Source organism: Amia ocellicauda, chromosome 5 (genome assembly GCF_036373705.1).
Source record: "Amia ocellicauda isolate fAmiCal2 chromosome 5, fAmiCal2.hap1, whole genome shotgun sequence".
NCBI classification, from domain to species: Eukaryota; Metazoa; Chordata; class Actinopteri; order Amiiformes; family Amiidae; genus Amia; species Amia ocellicauda.
The window spans coordinates 18,036,949-18,057,410 of NC_089854.1; the positions used below are offsets into that span (position 1 = coordinate 18,036,949).

At 42.2% G+C, this 20,462-nt stretch overlaps 1 protein-coding gene across 2 annotated transcripts; it reads right to left on the reverse strand.

Annotated features, from left to right (window-relative positions):
* Positions 1 to 14,154: 14,154 nt before the first annotated feature.
* Positions 14,155 to 15,643, reverse strand: gemin7 (gem (nuclear organelle) associated protein 7). Of its 2 annotated transcripts, none has more exons than XM_066704094.1 (2): positions 15,536 to 15,643; positions 14,155 to 14,826 (listed from the first exon to the last, which is right to left on the reverse strand). In XM_066704094.1, the coding sequence occupies exon 2, from the start codon at positions 14,820 to 14,822 to the stop codon at positions 14,436 to 14,438; it is 387 nt and encodes a 128-aa protein (XP_066560191.1). In that variant the 5' UTR covers positions 14,823 to 14,826; positions 15,536 to 15,643; the 3' UTR covers positions 14,155 to 14,435. The 2 variants fall into 2 exon arrangements, with proteins under 2 accessions (XP_066560191.1, XP_066560192.1); XM_066704095.1 differs by having other exon boundaries at positions 15,540 to 15,636.
* Positions 15,644 to 20,462: the final 4,819 nt, after the last annotated feature.

Genomic DNA, 20,462 nt, shown 5'->3' on the forward strand with positions numbered 1-20,462 from the left:
TAGAGGCCCTGCATTTGAGTCAGGCCTAAAAGCAAGTTTTAGCCAGCTTTATGGAGTACACAAGAGTAGGACTATGCCCTACCATCCCCAGAGGAATGGAGCTTGTGAAAGGCTACATCAAACTTTCCTGTCCATGCTAGGGACCCTAGCGGAGCTCCACCAGAGCCGGTGGCCAGAACAATTGCCGGAGCTCGTATACGCTTATGATAATACTGTTCATGAAAGCACAGGCTATGCATCCTGCTATTTAATGTTTGAATGGCATGCTCAATTACCAGTCGATCTGGCCACCGGGGGGCGTTAAATCCTATTGAGCCACAGACACTAGAGGGGTGGGTGGCCACACATAGTCAGCATTTACTCCAGGCTTACCAACTGGCCACTGAGAAAGCCAAGAAGCAACAGACTCAGGAGAGTGAGTGGCGAGAAAGAAAGATGGGGAAGCTCCTTTGATACCAAGAGTAAGGGTTCTCATCCACAACTTTAGGTGGCGTGCTAAGGGCAACTTAGCAACTCATTTGTCCTCAGAGCCCTATGTGATCATGACTCTTTTGGTGGAGTCTGGCCCAGGGTACAGGGTTAGGCCAGAGGGCCGGAATGTACCATTCATCAGCGGCACTAAAGAGTTTGCAGGTGGCCCATGGAGGGGAAAAGTGTTTTGCCATCCCAAGCCCTGCTGTAGAAATAGCATGGGGAAAGAAGGAGGTGGGGTTGCCCTGGTATCCCTTGAGGCTGTATACTATACCGCCGGCGGCACCTGCGCCTGATAATGTGCATGATCATGCTCCGGAACCTGAGCCTGTCCCCCCGGTTGCACAGGAGGGGGACAGGTAGTTGGAGGTTCCCCCAGCCCCATCGTTGCAGCGTTCTCAAAGAATCAATAGGGGTATCCTACCATTAAGGTATGGGGGAGGAATTTGTGTATCAGGTGTTTGTCTGGACGCCAATCATTCCAGAGCGGGGTGTGGCTTATTGTGGCTTAGTGCCTAATTGCATTATTATGGTGTAATTATCTGATTGTGGGGTTTGCAAGAAGCAAGCTGCTCAGGGATTGCAACTGGCTTGTAGAGCCACGAGAGACAAAGCACACTCAGCAGGACTGCGTCTTGGGGGGAGGTGTTCTCGTGACAAATGTATGCACTCATATGAAGGTCAAATACAAAACAGAACACATGAAGCATTTTGAATTATTTTCTAAATATTTTGCTAGATTTTTTCATTTGGATTTGAGATGAATATGACACTAAATGTGCTACGGTCTGGCAACAGTCCACAAGCCAGCATTTGGGAACCACTGATCTATGGCATAGAGTGGTTGGCTTGAAAAGGTCTGTTGCATTAGTAACGGATGGCTCTTTTACATTAATTAATAAAATACCTAAATGATTTGTTTTTAGCCAAGTTACAGACAACAGGGCTGGCACAAGCACTATCTAATTGTAGAAAGAGTCTTCCCAGGTACAAAAACTCACCATTACATGTCATACTAACTTACCTTGCTCTTACTATGCTCTCTAATGGCTTTGATCAGATATTCATATTCATTGCATTATTAAACTATTATTATTATTTAAAAATCATTTTGCAGACTTCTTAATCCAAGGTGATTTACATGTTCTCTCAAACTAACAACTAACAATATACAACATTTACTTAACCTTCAGTCATATACACTCACCTAAAGGATTATTAGGAACACCATACTAATACTGTGTTTGACCCCCTTTCGCCTTCAGAACTGCCTTAATTCTACGTGGCATTGATTCAACAAGGTGCTGAAAGCATTCTTTAGAAATGTTGGCCCATATTGATAGGATAGCATCTTGCAGTTGATGGAGATTTGTGGGATGCACATCCAGGGCACGAAGCTCCCGTTCCACCACATCCCAAAGATGCTCTATTGGGTTGAGATCTGGTGACTTTGGGGGCCAGTTTAGTACAGTGAACTCATTGTCATGTTCAAGAAACCAATTTGAAATGATTCGACCTTTGTGACATGGTGCATTATCCTGCTGGAAGTAGCCATCAGAGGATGGGTACATGGTGGTCATAAAGGGATGGACATGGTCAGAAACAATGCTCAGGTAGGCCGTGGCATTTAAACGATGCCCAATTGGCACTAAGGGGCCTAAAGTGTGCCAAGAAAACATCCCCCACAACATTACACCACCACCACCAGCCTGCACAGTGGTAACAAGGCATGATGGATCCTTGTTCTCATTCTGTTTACGCCAAATTCTGACTCTACCATCTGAATGTCTCAACAGAAATCCAGACTCATCAGACCAGGCAACATTTTTCCAGTCTTCAACTGTCCAAATTTGGTGAGCTTGTGCAAATTGTAGTCTCTTTTTCCTATTTTTAGTGGAGATGAGTGGTACCCGGTGGGGTCTTCTGCTGTTGTAGCCCATCCGCCTCAAGGTTGTACGTGTTGTGGCTTCACAAATGCTTTGCTGCATACCTCGGTTGTAACGAGTGGTTATTTCAGTCAAAGTTGCTCTTCTATCAGCTTGAATCAGTCGGCCCATTCTCCTCTGACCTCTAGCATCACCTTTTCGCCCACAGGACTGCCACATACTGGATGTTTTTCCCTTTTCACACCATTCTTTGTAAACCCTAGAAATGGTTGTGCGTGAAAATCCCAGTGACTGAGCAGATTGTGAAATACTCAGAACGGCCCGTCTGGCACCAACAACCATGCCACACTCAAAATTGCTTAAATCACCTTTCTTTCCCATTCAGACATTCAGTTTGGAGTTCAGGAGATTGTCTTGACCAGGACCACACCCCTAAATGCATTGAAGCAACTGCCATGTGATTGGTTGGTTAGATAATTGCATTAATGAGAAATTGAACAGGTGTTCCTAATAATCCTTTAGGTGAGTGTAGAACAGCATGCTATGACAGAAATTCAGTTAGTGCCAAAACTAGACTACAATAATCTCATGACTTAGAAGAACTACATGCTAGATCTGAGGAATATTGAGATGTTGTGTTGTAAAGTTATAAAGCATCATAGATAACCCAAAACTGTGGAAAGTATTTTCCAGTTGGATGGGAGGGGGGGCAGACAGTGTAGACAGGAGAGGAGGGAAGAGAGATAGCCTGTTATCTCCATCTTGTGTTTACCCAGAGCCTAGGATAGGATCAGTAAATAAACAGCCCCTGATGTGCTCTGGAGGGCAGCCAACACATAGCACCCCCAAACCCCCCCTCACAGCTAATGATCCACTCCCCTCTCTCCTTGTCTCTCTTTTGGGAGAGAAAGAGAGAGAGAGGCCAATTGCTAGTAGATTCGAAGTAGAATGGTGGGGGGGTCACTTCCCCTTGGAGTAGACTGCACGCGCCAGGAAAGAACAGTCAAGTCAGGGTCACAAAGCAGCACCGCTAAGGCAAGAAACACTTGGAATAAATCACATATTCCCCTCTCCCCCCCCCACCCCTTTCCTCAGCTCTACTGTCATAGCCCAGATAACAGCCAATTTACATTTCTGATTTTACACAGCGGAGTGTGGAGTTAGTTCAGTGCAAGTTACACATTGTACAGTCTTACATGGCATCTGATGTGTTGGCATCATCATGAACATAAATGGATTTGTGTCATTTCAAAAGATCTATTGTAAAATGTACCTATGGTAGTCTATCATGACTGATCTGATCGAACTGCATCAATCAAATGGATATATAAATGCTTTCAGGTCACAACTTCCAGCAGAAGACTATATAAGCACTTTAATTAAAATGATACTGTGACCAAGTCTATGCAAGTCACACAAAAGGAGCCTTTGTGTGTAAAAGTAGCCTCTTCAAAATGTATTCAAATTTCAAGACCTTCAATTGCCAATTTTCTCCAGATCGAACCGACTTCCACTAATAATATTTATATGTCCCAGGATGTTTGGAAACAAAGACTGACAAAGTGGCTGACCAAGTCATTTTTTATGGCATACCAAAGCCAAATACGAATCTAGGATTCTGCGCACAGTGTTAGGAGAAGATTGTAACGTGTGTGCACTACGTGATGCTTCCCCAGATGCTTGTCTGAATCTCAGAGTTTCGGTGTGGGAGAGGTGGGGTGTGCGTGTGTGTGTGTATTCAATTAGATGCAATTATTGTGGATACCAGCCCATCCTGTAAAGTTAACTTTTAACGATGAAAAAGTAGGGTAAAAGTGAAGTTATAAGGGAGTTAGTTCTCTAAAATAATTGCACTGTATTTTGTACCATTCTTTCTTTACTTGAAATAGAATTATACTATGTATTGCATTTTATTGCAAAATGTTTTGTGAGAAGTATTTTTTTATTAGTAGAAGTATTCCTTTGCATACACCCTTTCCAGGCCATCTTACAGTAGCTTGCAGGGGTTTTGTGGCAAAAAAGGACTTCCACCTCCTTTCACATTTTAAAATTCACTAAAAACCTCATTAAGACACTATTTGTGTCTGTGAGTTAGAGCTGATCCACACATGAGCAATGAAATTAGTTTTAAATCCAGGTTATTCCTGCCTAGCAAGCATTGAACGCTGACACTTGGAGAGTGCAACAGTTTTGAATCATGTTTCTTTTCTCATGTAAATATTTTTTTTATCATGTGTCACTTCCCCCTTTTGTAATAATAATATTCTTACTCTTTCAATTACAATTAGATCCAACAGTAGTTAAAATGCTGTGCTCTCACTTTACTTCTTTCTGCTATCAAATTTAACAGTGATTGGTTTCCAAAAGACATTAAACAGCACAATTGATCCCATGTTACTACAGTTAGGTCCATAAATATTTGGACAGTGACACAATTGTCATCATTTTGGCGCTCTATACGCCACCACAATGGATTTGAAAGGAAACTATTAAAATGTGCTTTAAGTGTAGACTTTCACTTTTAATTTGAGGGTAGTTACATCCAAATTGGGTGAATGTTGTAGGAATTACACCCATTTTTATATGTGCCCCCCCCCCAATTTTAGGGGCTCAAAAGTATTTGGACAAACTAACATAATCATGAATTAAATTGTGAGTTGCAATACTTGGTTCAAATCTTTTGCAGTCAATGATTGCATGAAGTCTGGAACCCATAGACATCACCAGATGCTGAGTTTCTTCCCTGGTGATGCTCTCCCAGGCCTGTACTGCAGCTGTCTTTAGTTTCTGCTTGTTCTTGGGGCGTTTTGCCTTCAGTTTTGCCTTAGAAATCAAAACAAACCAGAGAGATAGCAAAAACATTAGGTGTGGCCTAATCCTTTCCCAGGTGAAGAAAAACCCCTTCACAACAGTTGGCCAGATCAAGAACACCCTACAGGAGGTAGGCATATCTGTGTCAAAGTCAACAATCAAGAGAAAACTTCACCAGAGTAAATACAGAGGGTTTACAACAAGATGTTAACAGGTTTGCCAAAAAAACATCTGAAGAATTTTGGAACAGTTCTGGAACAACATCCTATGGACAGATGAGACAAAGATCAACTTGTACCAGAATGATGGGAAGAGATGAGTATGGAGAAAGAAACATGTTATAGCATGGGCATAGGCTGGTTCCCTTGTATTTATTGATGATGTGACTGCTGACAAAAGCAGCAGGATGAAGTGTTTAGGGCTGTATTATCTGCTCAGATTCAGGCAAATGCTTCATAACTCATTGGACAACTCACTGTTTTGGAATCATAGGACATTAAGGAAAATTAGTTTGTAATTTGTAACTGAATATGCAAATTGGTGATGAACTGATATCAAACTCACTTCCTGGAAGGACTGCAGTGTCACCCTTTTGCCCAGCTTGAATAAAAAGACCTTTAGCTCTCAGCTGGAAAACTTTAAACCAAATGACGTGTGTATGAATATTAAAATTGCTGGATTAAGTAATTGAGAGTTTCAGATGGAATGAAAACCAGAAGACATTTGCTGTACCTGAGTCTGAGCTCCCTTGCAATAGAGGAATGGTCAAATTTTTCAAAATATCACAGAAGGGGGTGAAGGGGTGGGGGGTCAGTTTGTCCTGGCTGGGATGCATCTCAGACTCTCATTAGCACTATCTCATCACACCACTGTTTAGTCTGAGGGAGGTCACGGATCAGCACACTTTGATCTCTTCCCTAGATTAACTGGATCTTTTCATATTTTCTTCCTGATAATTCCCAAATGGATCCATTCCTGTCTAGATGCAATACAGGGCCACCCTTCCAACCACCTGGTTGAGGAGACAGCATCCCTTTTTTTCTGTTCCCCCCACCTCGAAAATGACCTAAATGCTGCTATGTTACCAATTAGTGTCTTCTTCTGTAAGCAATCCCCTGGCACATAGCAGTGTTTTCCCTCCTTCTTTTTCAGTCCATCAGTTTCCGTATGTATCAGTTCTCCAACTAAGACAGGGGATGTTTGTCTGGGCTAATGGATTCTAGTATGTACCTCTCTTTGTTCATAATAGCTATTGCAGTGATATTTAATTGCATGAGTTTTATGAGGAATTTTTATTATCAGAATACTTTAGATTTCGATTTAGTTATTATTCTTCTTATTATTATTTTTATTATTATTTTTATTTCTTGGCAGATGCCCTTATCCAGAGTAACTCGGTGCAGTCTGGTCGAGACAGCGGTAGGTGAGGGTCAATGTCTTGAACTGAATGCGTGCCGGTATCGGGAGCCAGTGGAGGGAGCGGAGCAGTGGAGTAGCATGTGCAAATCGGGGCAGAGAGAATACCAGACGAGCCGCAGAGTTCTGGATGAGCTGGAGCGGCGGGTAGTAGTTGCAGGCAGGCCGGCCAGGAGGGAGTTGCAGTAGTCCAGGCGGGAGAGGACCAGTGACTGGATGAGCAGCTGAGTCGAGTAGTCGGTGACGAAGGGACAGATCCAGCATATGTTGCTCAGGAAGAATCTGCAGGTGCACGTCAGCGTGGTGATGTGCTGGGTGTAGGAGAGCGCAGGATCGAGGGTGACTCCTAGATTTTTAGCGGAAGAAGAAGGAGAGAGTGTGCTGGATTCCAAGGGGATCGAGATGGGGAGGTCAGCAGAAGGTGAGGAAGAGTGGGGGAAAAACAGGAGATCCGATATGGAGAGGTTGAGCTTGAGGTGGTGCGAGTGCATCCAGGCGGAAATGGCAGACAAGCAGGAAGAGATGCGTGAGGGGATGAGAGGGTCAGAAGAGGGAAAAGACAGGAAGATCTGGCCATCATCAGCGTAGAAGTGGTAGGAGAAACCATGGGATGCGATGAGAGGGCCCAGGGAGCGAGTGTAGAGAGAGAACAGGAGCGGGCCAAGGACTGAGCCTTGGGGAACGCCTGTGAGGAGAGGTTGGGGGGTGGATGAGGAGCCTCACCATGTCACTTGGTAGGTCCGGTCGCTGAGGTAGGAGGAGAAACAGGTGAGAGCAGTCCCAGAGATTCCAAGGTCAGCAGGAGAGGAGGATGGAGTGATCAACGGTGTCAAATGCTGCGGAGAGGTCAAGGAGGATGAGGACTGAGGAGAGGGAGGCCGCCCGAGCACAGCTGAGGAAGTCAGTGACAGCCAGGAGAGCCGTCTCAGTGGAGTGAGCTGTGCGGAAGCCGGATTGCAGAGGATCAAGGAGTGAGTGTTGGGACAGAAAGTCAGAGAGCTGACGGTGGACCACCCGCTCGAGAGTCTTTGAGAGGAAGGGGAGTAGGGAGACAGGGCGGTAGTTCTGAGGAGAGGTGGCGTCAAGGGTTGGTTTCTTGAGCAGTGGGATGACAGCAGCTTGTTTAAATGCAGAGGGGAAACAGCCACAGAGGAGTGAGGAGTTGAGGAGGGAGGAGATGAAGGGGAGAAGATCAGGTGCAGTCGCTTGGAAGAGGCGAGAAGTGAGAGTTTACAGGGCACACGCTGTAGGTTTGTGACGTAGGAGGAGAGCAGAAACTTCAGCCTCTGAGAGGGGTGAGAATGAAGAAAAGGAAGCTTGATCGGAGGGAGGTTTGGGTGTGATGGGAAAGGGGGGTGGAGTATTGAAGAGCCTTTGGATGTCTGCGATCTTGGAGGAGAAGAAGGAGGTGAAATCATCAGCAGTGAGAGATGAGGGAGGAGGAGGGGGAGCGGGGGCAAGGAGGGAGGAGAAGGTGGAGAAGAGTTTGCAGGGGTTGTTGACAGTGGATTCGAAGAGTGATTGGAAGTTACATAACATAACTGTTACCATTTGCTATTTTATCCACTGTCAACTGTTAAACATAAATATATAATAAAGCAAAAATATACTAACATCTGTAAAAATATATTTAATCACACACCACTCTATTGCTGTATTGCCATTATATTTTATGGGAACAACCTAATAATACATTGTCAGTATATTGTCCTAACCTATACAAGTTTGAACAACAGTCAGATTAAAATAAATGGTGTCTGAACTGAGTGTAACCCAGGACCAACAGGTTAGTTTCTTCCACAGTCACCTCCTTCAAAGCACCCATGACAAAGTTAAGCAAAGAAGGATGCATACAATAAACAGCACAGGGAATGAGCTATATTTTATACAAATAAATATAGGAAAACTATATTATTTTATACTAAAACAATTGCTCAATTAAAATGTTTTCTTTTAACAAGTAATATTTTTTCCTCAAATAGATACTCGTAAAAATGATCGGCATGCCTTGAGATTCTTAAATAAAATAAAATAAAACAGCCATGTTAATGACATGTGATCACACCGATCTTTGAGATAAGGGAATTGCATAATCTTGCACTTTAAAAAGTAATGATGTGCAGCCTTAACTGATGATATCATAATACTGGAGCAAGTCCAACATCATCTTGCTATATAGCAAAATTGGTTAATGGTGACTCACTTTCTCTGAAGTTACCACAATGGCACATTCCAATACACATTCCCAAAGCAGGCAAAGAGAGCTCTGAAATAAGAGTTTTGGCATGGGCACTTAGCAAAACAAACCCAGTGACTGTGAGTCAAAAAAGGGCATAAAAAACAATTGGTTTGCCCTTTTTTGATTTCCAGCAGAGATGATATGATACATTCCAGACTGTTATGCTGGCTGCAATAACAAGACACCCCAGCCAGTATGTTTTTAGTTTTTTTGCCATTGCTATTTTTTACATTTTTTTTGCTCAAAAAAAAAAAAAAGCTTACAGAAGAGATAAAAGGCAGTGAATGTGAATGATGAATGAAGTGGCTTCTCCTGGGGATATGTATAAGAAGCTCTGATAAAACCAGCTGGATGGCTTTTGAAAACAAGGAGGAAAAACAACAACAAATACATGCAAAACTAAGAGTATGCACCTACCCTTTAATACTTAGAGGAGTTATTACATGCTCTGTATGATAGTTGGAGGCTATTATGGTGGGGGGGGGGGGGGTCATAATCTCTATATCTATATCAGGAACTCTATAGCTCTTTATTCATTTAAATTGAGCTTTTATTTTGGTGGACAAAGACATACCTGCAGGTGTAATGCAAACCAGAAATGTACCATTAAAGAACACAAGAGCAGTCCTTTAATTATACTAAAAGTCCTTTTCAGAGTTGGACTTCCAGTTTGCAATGCTTTCCTTTCAAAGCACAGGTGTTAACGTTCACACAGAGCACAGTTCCTCCCCTCAGGGCTATGATCAGGGCTGTGCCTCAGGAAGAATATGCCAAGGGATTTGTAGATGGGCTTTATACACTGACTGGATGCAAGTGCTGCAGCAGATCACAAACAAAATGAAAGCAGCTGACTGACGGTTTTCTACTGCAGGTGCCAAGATCAAAATATGCTATCACCACAACTATGAGGAGGAATTAAGTAAATGTTTACAGCACAAACAGAACTAAGAAGACAAAGTATGACACTCATATCTCATTATAGTAATAAGTCTGGGACAAGCACTGAAAATGGTATGATGATGGTATGAAATGATATGATTTCAAGAGTGAAAACTGTCCAAGTTTGATTGTGGCATTATAAAAAGGGACTACTATATTACTCGTAGATTGCAAAATCCCAGAAAAGGACACTACATGTAAAAAAATAATTGGGGAATGCTGAATCTCAAAAGAATCATACGTCATTAGTGGTGAGAGGATTGCATTTCAGTTGAAAAATAAATAAAATCTTTCTTTACAAGTTATCACAGACAACTTCCCCGAGCTTGGCAGGAAGCAAGTGACTGTAAACAGGAAAGAACGGAATGTGCTTCCTGTTGCCCTGCTGTGGAGGTGGCGGCAAGATACAAATTCCCTGTGCCAGTTAAACTTGTGCCCCCCACCCCCCCAGACACACACCCACCCACCCACCTTGTGCCCCCCTTTCCCTCCTCCACCCCCAAGGCTGCCAGAGACCAGAGAGGATGTTTTTCACTGGAATCAGGAGGGAGGCTGCCAAAACAAAACAAAAATCAGGGAAAGACACAGGAGATACACTGACTGTGCCCCCTGGGTCAGAGACAGGGGCAGACTACAAAAAGGGAGTTGGCAGAAGTTTCTCCCCCGGCCGGTTTACTCCAGCTGCTTTTTTTTCCTGTTATTACATGTCTGACTTGTTAGGTGTCCTGTCTGCGATTACACAATCCATTCGGGGTTATCTGTTCCTTGAAAGACAGGAAACCCCACAGGTGGGAAGCAAAATTGTGTCACAACAGGCTAAACCGTGAGTGTAGCACTGTGTGGAAATCAGTACAGTCCTTGCTTGCGATTGTTTTTGTGAGAGAAAAGGCAGATAAATTACAGATTTGAGGGTGTTTTAATAAACTTGTAAACTTCAGAATTATATATGTAACTGTGATTGTATCTATTACTGGAACAGGCAGAATTTAAACAGAGCTAACAGAGAAAGGCCAGATTATCAGACTGAATACATTCAAGAGAGAACTTGCACTTTCACCATGGTTTACCACTAACTGGCCTAGCTTTCACTTTTAATATATTGATCTATGAAGGCACCATACTTTATTCAATAGGAAAACTTTCCTGAATTGGACAGTTCAAAAATAACATTTACTATGCAACAGCCCTAACACCACCATAAGAGAGGGATGTAGGACTTATGAAATACACACATGCTCCAATAAGCTACCGTCAGGGTGTGCAGTTTCCCTCACCCGACAAGCCTTTAGTACAAACAGCAGAGCTAAGAAGTTAAAAGGACCACTGACTCAACTATTGCTAATAATGCATGTTGTTGGAATCATGCCCACTTTATACCACCTTATCCACAGTGTATTGTCTGACACCTCTTTGGGAATCATAGGAACAAATATCAATTACAAATTACTGGATTACAGATTTGAGACCAAACATATTTACTCATAACTAGGACATTAATCTAGATTTTTTTATCACGTCTATTTACTATCGTGAATACAGTTCAATCAACTGTATTTGAAAAGTTTGAGTTGAATGGATAGATGAGTGCAATTAAAAGTTCTCACCTGGATGAATAGAGGTGTATATTTTTTTGTATTTGGCAAATGCATTTCAATCCAAGCACTACAGAATATCCAATGGTGTACACTGGGGGCACAAGGGGTTTACTAAACTAATTTAAAAAAATGGAAGGATCTGATATAAAGCAAGAGACTTTTGGTACTGATCTGTTTGCATTAGGTAGCTACTGTTTAACAAAACAAAATGACTACCATTGCAATCTAGGGGCTTAGAAAGAAAAGCATAAGAAAAAAAAAGAAAACATTGACCTGGCAGTCAGCCCTTCATTGAGAGGTGCCTTTCATTTGATTGAAAGCAGGGCTGTGTGAATCCTCCTGGGACATCCTTCCCCAAGTCTTATAGATATAATTAAATAATTAACTGCTCAAGACCTGAATAGACGCTGAATTGCTTCCATTTTGGACTTCAGAGGGCTGGTTGAAACAAAAAACAGATTGTCTTCTATTGTGAATGACTGCATGCCAAGAATTCAAGCTTTCCAGACAATTATATCTGAATTCCACCTGCAGCCGTTTCCTCTCCCTCTTACTCCTTCTCCACTGAAAAGCACTTAACTGATGAAGTGTCTGCCCCCTACCACATTATATCACTTGCACAGTGTACCTCTGCAGGGGCTGATACTGCAGAGCAATGCTTCCCCCTGCTGGATATCCAGTGTATTTTCTCTCTCAGTAGATAAATTACATAGGTGTTGACCATAATTGCAAGTATATTTGAAATCCTCATATAAATCATGTATTCTAACAGTATGTAATCTTTTCACTGAGTAAGTGATAAACCATGTTTAAAAAGTTAGTTACATTCATTGTCTGAATGCAATTTCTCTGCCTATGGTAGGTAACACTACTATAATGAATTACTTGGGAGATTTATTAACAATTGTAAGTATAGTAATTCAATGGTTTACAATACATGTGAATCAGGTAAATGTATATCAAGTTTAGCTTGCCCTTTAATTTACAAATGCTGATATCCTATTTAGGAATTTACTAACCTATATTATCACATAAACATCTGGTTAAATGTTAAGTGAAAGGGATATCAGATGGGATCTTATTTAAGCTAATTCACTCTAACTACTTACAGCAAACCAAGTAAGCCGAATTAGGGTTTATTATTGGCTGCCCTCTAACGGTAAAGATATGTCAAAACAGCCAGCAATAAGTAAGCTATACTTGTGTGTGTGCGATATAAGCATGTGGGGGCAAATTACACACACACACCACATTACATATATATATATATATATATATACACTCACCTAAAGGATTATTAGGAACACCTGTTCAATTTCTCATTAATGCAATTATCTAACCAACCAATCACATAACAGTTGCTTCAATGCATTTAGGGGTGTGGTACTGGTCAAGACAATCTCCTGAACTCCAAACTGAATGTCTGAATGGGAAAGAAATGTGATGTAAGCAATTTTGAGCGTGGCATGGTTGTTGGTGCCAGACGGGCCGGTCTGAGTATTTCACAATCTGCTCAGTTACTGGGATTTTCACGCACAACCATTTCTAGGGTTTACAAAGAATGGTGTGAAAAGGGAAAAACATCCAGTATGCGGCAGTCCTGTGGGCGAAAATGCCTTGTTGATGCTACAGGTCAGAGGAGAATGGGCCGACTGATTCAAGCTGATAGAAGAGCAACTTTGACTGAAATAACCACTCGTTACAACCGAGGTATGCAGCAAAGCATTTGTGGAGCCACAACACGTACAACCTTGAGGCGGATGGGCTACAACAGCAGAAGACCCCACCGGGTACCACTCATCTCCACTACAAATAGGAAAAAGAGGCTACAATTTGCTCAAGCTCACCAAAATTGGACAGTTGAAGACTGGAAAAATGTTGCCTGGTCTGATGAGTCTCGATTTCTGTTGAGACATTCAGATGGTAGAGTCAGAATTCGGCGTAAACAGAATGAGAACATGAATCCATCATGCCTTGTTACCACTGTGCAGGCTGGTGGTGGTGGTGTAATGGTGTGGGGGATGTTTTCTTGGCACACTTTAGGCCCCTTAGTGCCAATTGGGCATCGTTTAAATGCCACGGCCTACCTGAGCATTGTTTCTGACCATGTCCATCCCTTTATGACCACCATGTACCCATCCTCTGATGGCTACTTCCAGCAGGATAATGCACCATGTCACAAAGGTCGAATCATTTCAAATTGGTTTCTTGAACATGACAATGAGTTCACTGTACTAAACTGGCCCCCACAGTCACCAGATCTCAACCCAATAGAGCCTCTTTGGGATGTGGTGGAACGGGAGCTTCGTGCCCTGGATGTGCATCCCACAAATCTCCATCAACTGCAAGATGCTATCCTATCAATATGGGCCAACATTTCTAAAGAATGCTTTCAGCACCTTGTTGAATCAATGCCACGTAGAATTAAGGCAGTTCTGAAGGCGAAAGGGGGTCAAACACAGTATTAGTATGGTGTTCCTAATAATCCTTTAGGTGAGTGTATATATATATATATATATATATATATATATATATATATATATATATATATACACACACACACACACACGCACAGCTGAAAATATGGGAAAGAACGCAAATAACACGAATTTAGGATTTAGTTAAATGTTTAGTCAATCAGCAAATATTTTTTTAAAAACGGAGACAAGGAATGTATTTACAAGAATGGAAATATTTATAAATGTAAGGAAAATGGCTTATGTATTATATCTATCTAGAAAAAAAACCAATATTAACATTACATCGATTAAAACAAATACACAAAAACATTTGGAGATTTATATTAAAGGCGTGTGTTTTATTTTTAACATTTTATGTCAAGGGAAATCATATATTGCCATTGGCAAATTATATATACATTTCAGACTACAAAATGTAGATTTTAACTGGTTATCGCTGCCAGGAGAAAAGGTAGAAGAATGTCACATGTCAATCTACATTTGCGAATACAGAACATATTGATTAATATTCCACAACCTGGAAGATCTATACAAATGAAATCTACTACATACAAACCTCATGATGACACATGATATGGTGGGAAACAAAGACGCAAGTTTACATTTCAAAAGAGTACGAGATAACGTCGGGACAACGTAGAAGCGCTTGTTTCTGCACGCCCAGAGGAGTCTGCAAATCCGTCACTTGGAAATTGAGCACGTCTATGTCTGCGGCCCCGAATGTAGCCGCCACGCAGACGCGCTCGTACATGGTGAACCGCACCGCCCTGCCCGTCATGGCCAGCAGGCTGCGCAGGTAGCGCTCCCGGAGCAGCGAGCGGGCACACTGCTCACTGCGCCAGCCGGCAGGATCCACTCCGGTCCCGGTCGAGGCTGATATAGTGGCCGGGCACAGCGCCTGATAGCGCGGGGAATTCGGGTCAAATCCGCGGCTGTTCGGCTCAGGTCCACGGGGCAGCCTCAACACACAGACCGGGATCTTCATGTTGCTGATTCGTGAAAAGAAATGACTGTTACATGCATGTCAGCCACAGTTCTTAACACAGTTTTACATTGATTAGCACTAATCTTGGACTACTCTACCGAACACTGAACAGTCCCAGAATTAGTGCTAATCCGAGTCAATTATAACTAATCTGAGCCAGTTTGTGTTGGGACTTGGATTCCCCTACATAAAACATTGGGTAGTCTAGATTAGTGATCATCTGGGTGATAACATAATAACGACGTTAAGATGTGCATATCCAACCGAAATAATATGAAATGCACTTATGTTATTTAAACAGGCACCTACCAGCACTAGACCTATACAAACTATCTGCTGTTTATAATATTAAGTACAAACACCATGTTAAAACCAAGAGTGAATCCTGAATTAAAGATTGGGCGTTTATACTAATATTAAAAGCACAAATATCGCATCATTATACTCCAAACAATTGTATAAAATCTATAAAAATGCCGTTTGCGAACATTTCATTGCCAATTTAAACAATACATAAAAAGTACTAGTTACAGAATACAAAGCCACCGCTTTCCTGCAAGAAACGCGTGGAGGCGTCACATGCTTGAGAACTAGCTATCAAGCACAACAGAGACCATACAATTAGACTTGCAATATTAACAACGACGACGAGCGCTCTCTCTCTCTTTCGTAAAGCTAATTTATTGCATGTGAATGTACATATACACACGTACATACGCAGACTTCGCCAGTACACAACTTTGCAGGCTTTCGATCACTTCCGTCGCTTCCTTTTAACGTTGAACCAAATCTGCGCATGAGCATTACTGTCAAAAGAAATCCCCGGCGTCCCTCTCTTGCACAAACGCTGCGAGTGACGTACACAAGTCAGTTCCCCATAGACACGTGTTTCCGCAGCTGCTGGCGGCGTCTCGCTCCCCCCACCTAACCGCTGTTGCAAGTGCCGCGACCGCAGCTCGCAACCCCCCGCAGGGACCCCTGGCTGTGGGGAGAGTTTGTTTTGAAGCGAGCACATGTAGCTGCAATGCAGAGGAAAAGCGAAAAAAGAAATGAAAAAAAGAGGACGAAGAGAAAAGAAAACATGACAGTGGTAAGTGTACACGGGTCATTTATGTACGTTTAATGTGAAGGATAAACCATGACAACCCCCCCCCCCCCTTTTTAATGGATGTAGCTAGCCCAATTCCCAACCAATGTACTAGAAATGCTGAAGTTAAATAGTTTGCTAACTTAGCTTAGCAGTTACCCAAATTGACTCTATTGTTTTTGGTTGTTGGAGCAGAAGTTATTTTGCTCGGAAAGGGGTCTATTGTAAAGTAACCCCCCATGACATTTCACCATCAACACCCCAAACCATCTGTGGTCAGATGAGACCAAGATAGAGCTTTTGGAGAGTGGTAGGAGAAACCATGGGATGCGATGAGGGGGCCCAGGGAGCGAGTGTAGAGAGAAAATAGGAGCAGACCCAGGATGGAGCCTTGGGGAATGCCTGTGAGGAAAGGTTGGGGGGTGGATGAGGAGCCTTGCCATGTTACTTGGTAGGTCCGGTCTCAGAGGTAGGAGGAGAACCAGGTGAGAGCAGTCCCAGAGATTCCAAGGTAAGCGAGGCAGGAGAGGGGGATGGAGTGATCGACGGTTTCAAATGCTGCGGAGAGATCAAGGAGGATGAGGACTGAGGAGAGGGAGGCCGCCCGAGCACAGCTGAGTCAGTGACTGCCAGGAGAGCCGTCTCAGTGGAGTGAGCTGTGCGGAAGCCGGATTGCAGAGGATCAAGGAGTGAGTGTTGGGACAGAAAGTCAGAGAGCTGATGGTGGACCGCCCGCTCGAGAATCTTTGAGAGGAAGGGGAGTAGGGAGACAGGGCGTTAGTTCTGAGGAGAGGTGGCGTCAAGGGTTGGTTTCTTGAGGAGTGGGATGACAGGAGCTTGTTTAAATACAGAAGGGAAACAGCCAGAGAGGAGGGAGGAGTTGAAGAGGGAGGAGATGAAGGGGAGAAGATCAGGAGCGGTCGCTTGGAGGAGGTGAGAAGGGAGAGGGTCCAGGGCACACATTGTAGGTTTGTGACCAGGGCCGGATCTAGGCATGGGCAGGGGTGGGCAGAGCCCACCCAAACGTCTGTCCTGCCCACCCAATCAGAATTTAGGCAAAGACAGCATTAATCTTTTATTTTGTATGACTGGTTAAAAGCAATCTGAGGCGGGCTGTGTGTTGAGAAGTTTGAGGGAGGTCTCTAGACTGCCCCAACCAATCAAAAAATAACACCAGAAAATTGCAATATTTTTCTATGTTTTTATTGGCTGAAAGCAACTGCACTCCAGACTCACGACTCGCCTTCAGTAGTGGAGCAGTGGATTCTGACAGACGCGACACGAGCGATAACATTAAACGCAGCCACTGTTGTTTCACAAACTCCATCTTCCCCAGCTCCCGCTTCAGAAATAAACCCGTCTCCCTCCACCTCAGCCCCCAAAAATCATGATGCGGTGGCAGCCAAATACTGGACCTAAATTTAAACGCACTGTCCCAGCCAATATTACATTTGTACATTGTACAATATGTACATTTGGTCCATATCATGGTCATTTAATGCTGGGTGATACCGTTCACGTCCATGGCTTGAATACAGTTATGCGGGACGCATACTTCTGTAGCACCACAATAATAATAATGTATAAAATGAACAAAACAAAAAAAATTAAAACCTAAAAGAAATCTTTAAAAAGAATCTTAAAGATCTATCTATCTATCTATCTATCTATCTATCTATTTATCTATCTATCTATCTATCTATCTATCTATCTATCTATCTATAAGTACGATTACGATCACAGTGAACATTCAAATCTGCGTTGGCGCCAATTGTCATGTGAAACAGTTTTCACAAATAGTCTTTTCAACCACACAGTATCATTATTTCTGTGTTACAATAATTCAAATTATCACAGAAGTCCAGGGATAAAAGTTTATAGTTCGGATATAAACACGTCTACACTAGTGATCAAAATAGAGTAAATCTCCTCTGCACGATTCAAATAACGACTGTATCAATTACATTGTTACACCAGTAACTGTTAAACAAGTGACTGTAAAAAAATGTATTTGTCATTGAATTATTCATTCAAGAGATTTGTTCAAAAACAGTGATTTATCCAGTAACGAAACCATTGAAGTCTTTATGAGAGAGTCATTGAATCATTTATTCAAACCGATTAAAAAAAAAAATCAAATGAATGTAATATTCTTAAATAAACTGCAGCAATTAACATTTTGTCAGAAACTCTAGTAGATTACATGTTTTGTTTAGTTGTCTATTCAGAATAATGGGAGAATCGTGATCTTTATTACAAAAATAAATCTCAATTTATCCACACAATTGCCCACCCTGGATATCTGCCAGCCCACCCTTCCATAGCTGGGAAGAACCAGGCCTCTTTGTGACGTAGGAGGAGAGCGGAAACTTCAGCATCTGAGAGAGGTGAGAATGAAGAAAAGGAAGCTTGATTGGTGAGAGGTTTGGGTGTGATGGGAGAGGAGGGGGGGTCACACACTTAGCAGCCGAGGAGAAAGAGGAAGTACAGCTGTGAAAACAACAGCTGGAAAATAATGATATGGTGCAATATTCTATTATTATGTTGTTCAGGTTGTATTCGTTTTGAATTGTTACATGTATATGCACTTTGTTTATATACATTAAAAAAGTTATACTTTAAATGCACATGTGTAATAGCATCCTTTTTTACATTTATTTCAATTTGTGGAATGCTGCAGTTTTGCAAATTGTTTATTTTTCTTTGATATGGTGCAAAATTCTATTATGCTGTTCAGATTGTATTCGTTTTGAATGGTTAGAGGTAAAAAGTTATACTTTAAATGCAAATGTTTAATAGCATTATTTTTCATAAAAAAAACAATCCATTTTGAAATACATTGTGGTTAAGGTAGAGTATGATTTCATTTAATAATTTAATTAGAATTGTTTTAACACCAATCATAGTCAAACTATCGCAAACTGTTCGACTTGAAAAAATACAAAACATATATATTTTTTTAAAGAGCCATTTGGGAGCCAAAAATGGCTGGCTCTTTTTGGTGAGCTGAGCCGAACGAGCCGGCTCATTGAAAAGAACCGGAATGCCCATCACTAGCTCTTGTTCGAAGGTGGCTTAACCTTGTCGTATTGTGGTCATACAAATGGACCCCTATTCTGATTGGTTCCGTCAGTTAGCTGACGCACTGTATCGACACACAAGGACCTGACACTGAATTTGCCGGCAATCATATACCGGCTACGTTCACACAGACACATTGCCGGCAAATTGTCGGCAATAGTTTCAGTGTGAATGGAGTTTTATAAATGTATTTTCTGACACCATCACAATCATGAATTGCTCTGGTCTAGTGGATAGGTTCAGATATTTTATTTGCATAGTCAGGAAAAACTTTCAGTTCTGTTATAATTACATTTTAGCAAAGCCCTGACCCATTTACTCACACACATTTTCAGAGACCTTAAAGGAAACCTGTTTGGAAACCATAACATATCAAAATATATCTATCACTTTGGTATTAGTTATATCAGGGTACCACCGGTATCCAGCTAGGTTTGGTCCTTTGTATATATATTTTTATGTGCGCAATTTCCCATTTATAATGCCATTCTTTACAGACTCATTATTAAGGAGGTTAGGATATGGATTCCTTATTTCACTCAATCTTTTATTTTTTGTGCTAATTCTCACAATCTCTCAGTAATCTCACAAATCTCTCACAACAAAGTAACATCATGTATTTAAAGTTTTTGTTTTTGCTGTCGTTCCAGTGCAGTAAGTGTCATAATGATTGTGACAGTATCGAGCCAAGCAGCCCATCATTAGTAGAGAATGTGGGTGGGTTGGGGTTAACACCCTTATTATTGTGACCCTTATGTGAGGATTACTGCGTTTGAGATACAGAGTAATTGTTCTCCTTGTTCTTAGACGTCTGACAACGGTTTACCTCATATTTATACATTTCAATTCAATTGGAATTTCCTGTCATTACTGTTATGTCTTATCTTTCATTTTACACCGATCAGCCATAACATTATGACCACCTGCCTAATATTGTGTAGGTCCCCCTTTTGCCACTAAAACAGCCCTGACCCGTCGAGGCATGGTCTCCACTAGACCTCTGAAGGTGTGCTGTGGTATCTGGCACCAAGACGTTAGCAGCAGATCCTTTAAGTCCTGTAAGTTGCGAGGTGGGGCCACAATGGATCAGACAGATCCCACAGATGCTAGATTGGATTGAGATCTGGGGAATTTGGAGTCAACACCTTGAACTCGTGATTCATCAGACCAGGCCACCTTCTTCCATTGCTCCGTTGTCCAGTTCTGATGCTCATGTGCCCATTGTAGGCGCTTTTGGCAGTGGACAGGGGTCAGCATGGGCACCCTGACTGGTCTGCAGCTACACAGTCCCATACGCAACAAACTACATTGCACTGTGTGTTCTGACACCTTTCTATCAGAACCAGCATTCACTTTTTCAGCAATTTGAGCAACAGTAGCTCGTCTATTGGATCGGACCACATGGGCCAGCCTTTGCTCCCCACATGCATCAATCAGCCTTGGCTGCCCATGACCCTGTTGCCAGTTCAACA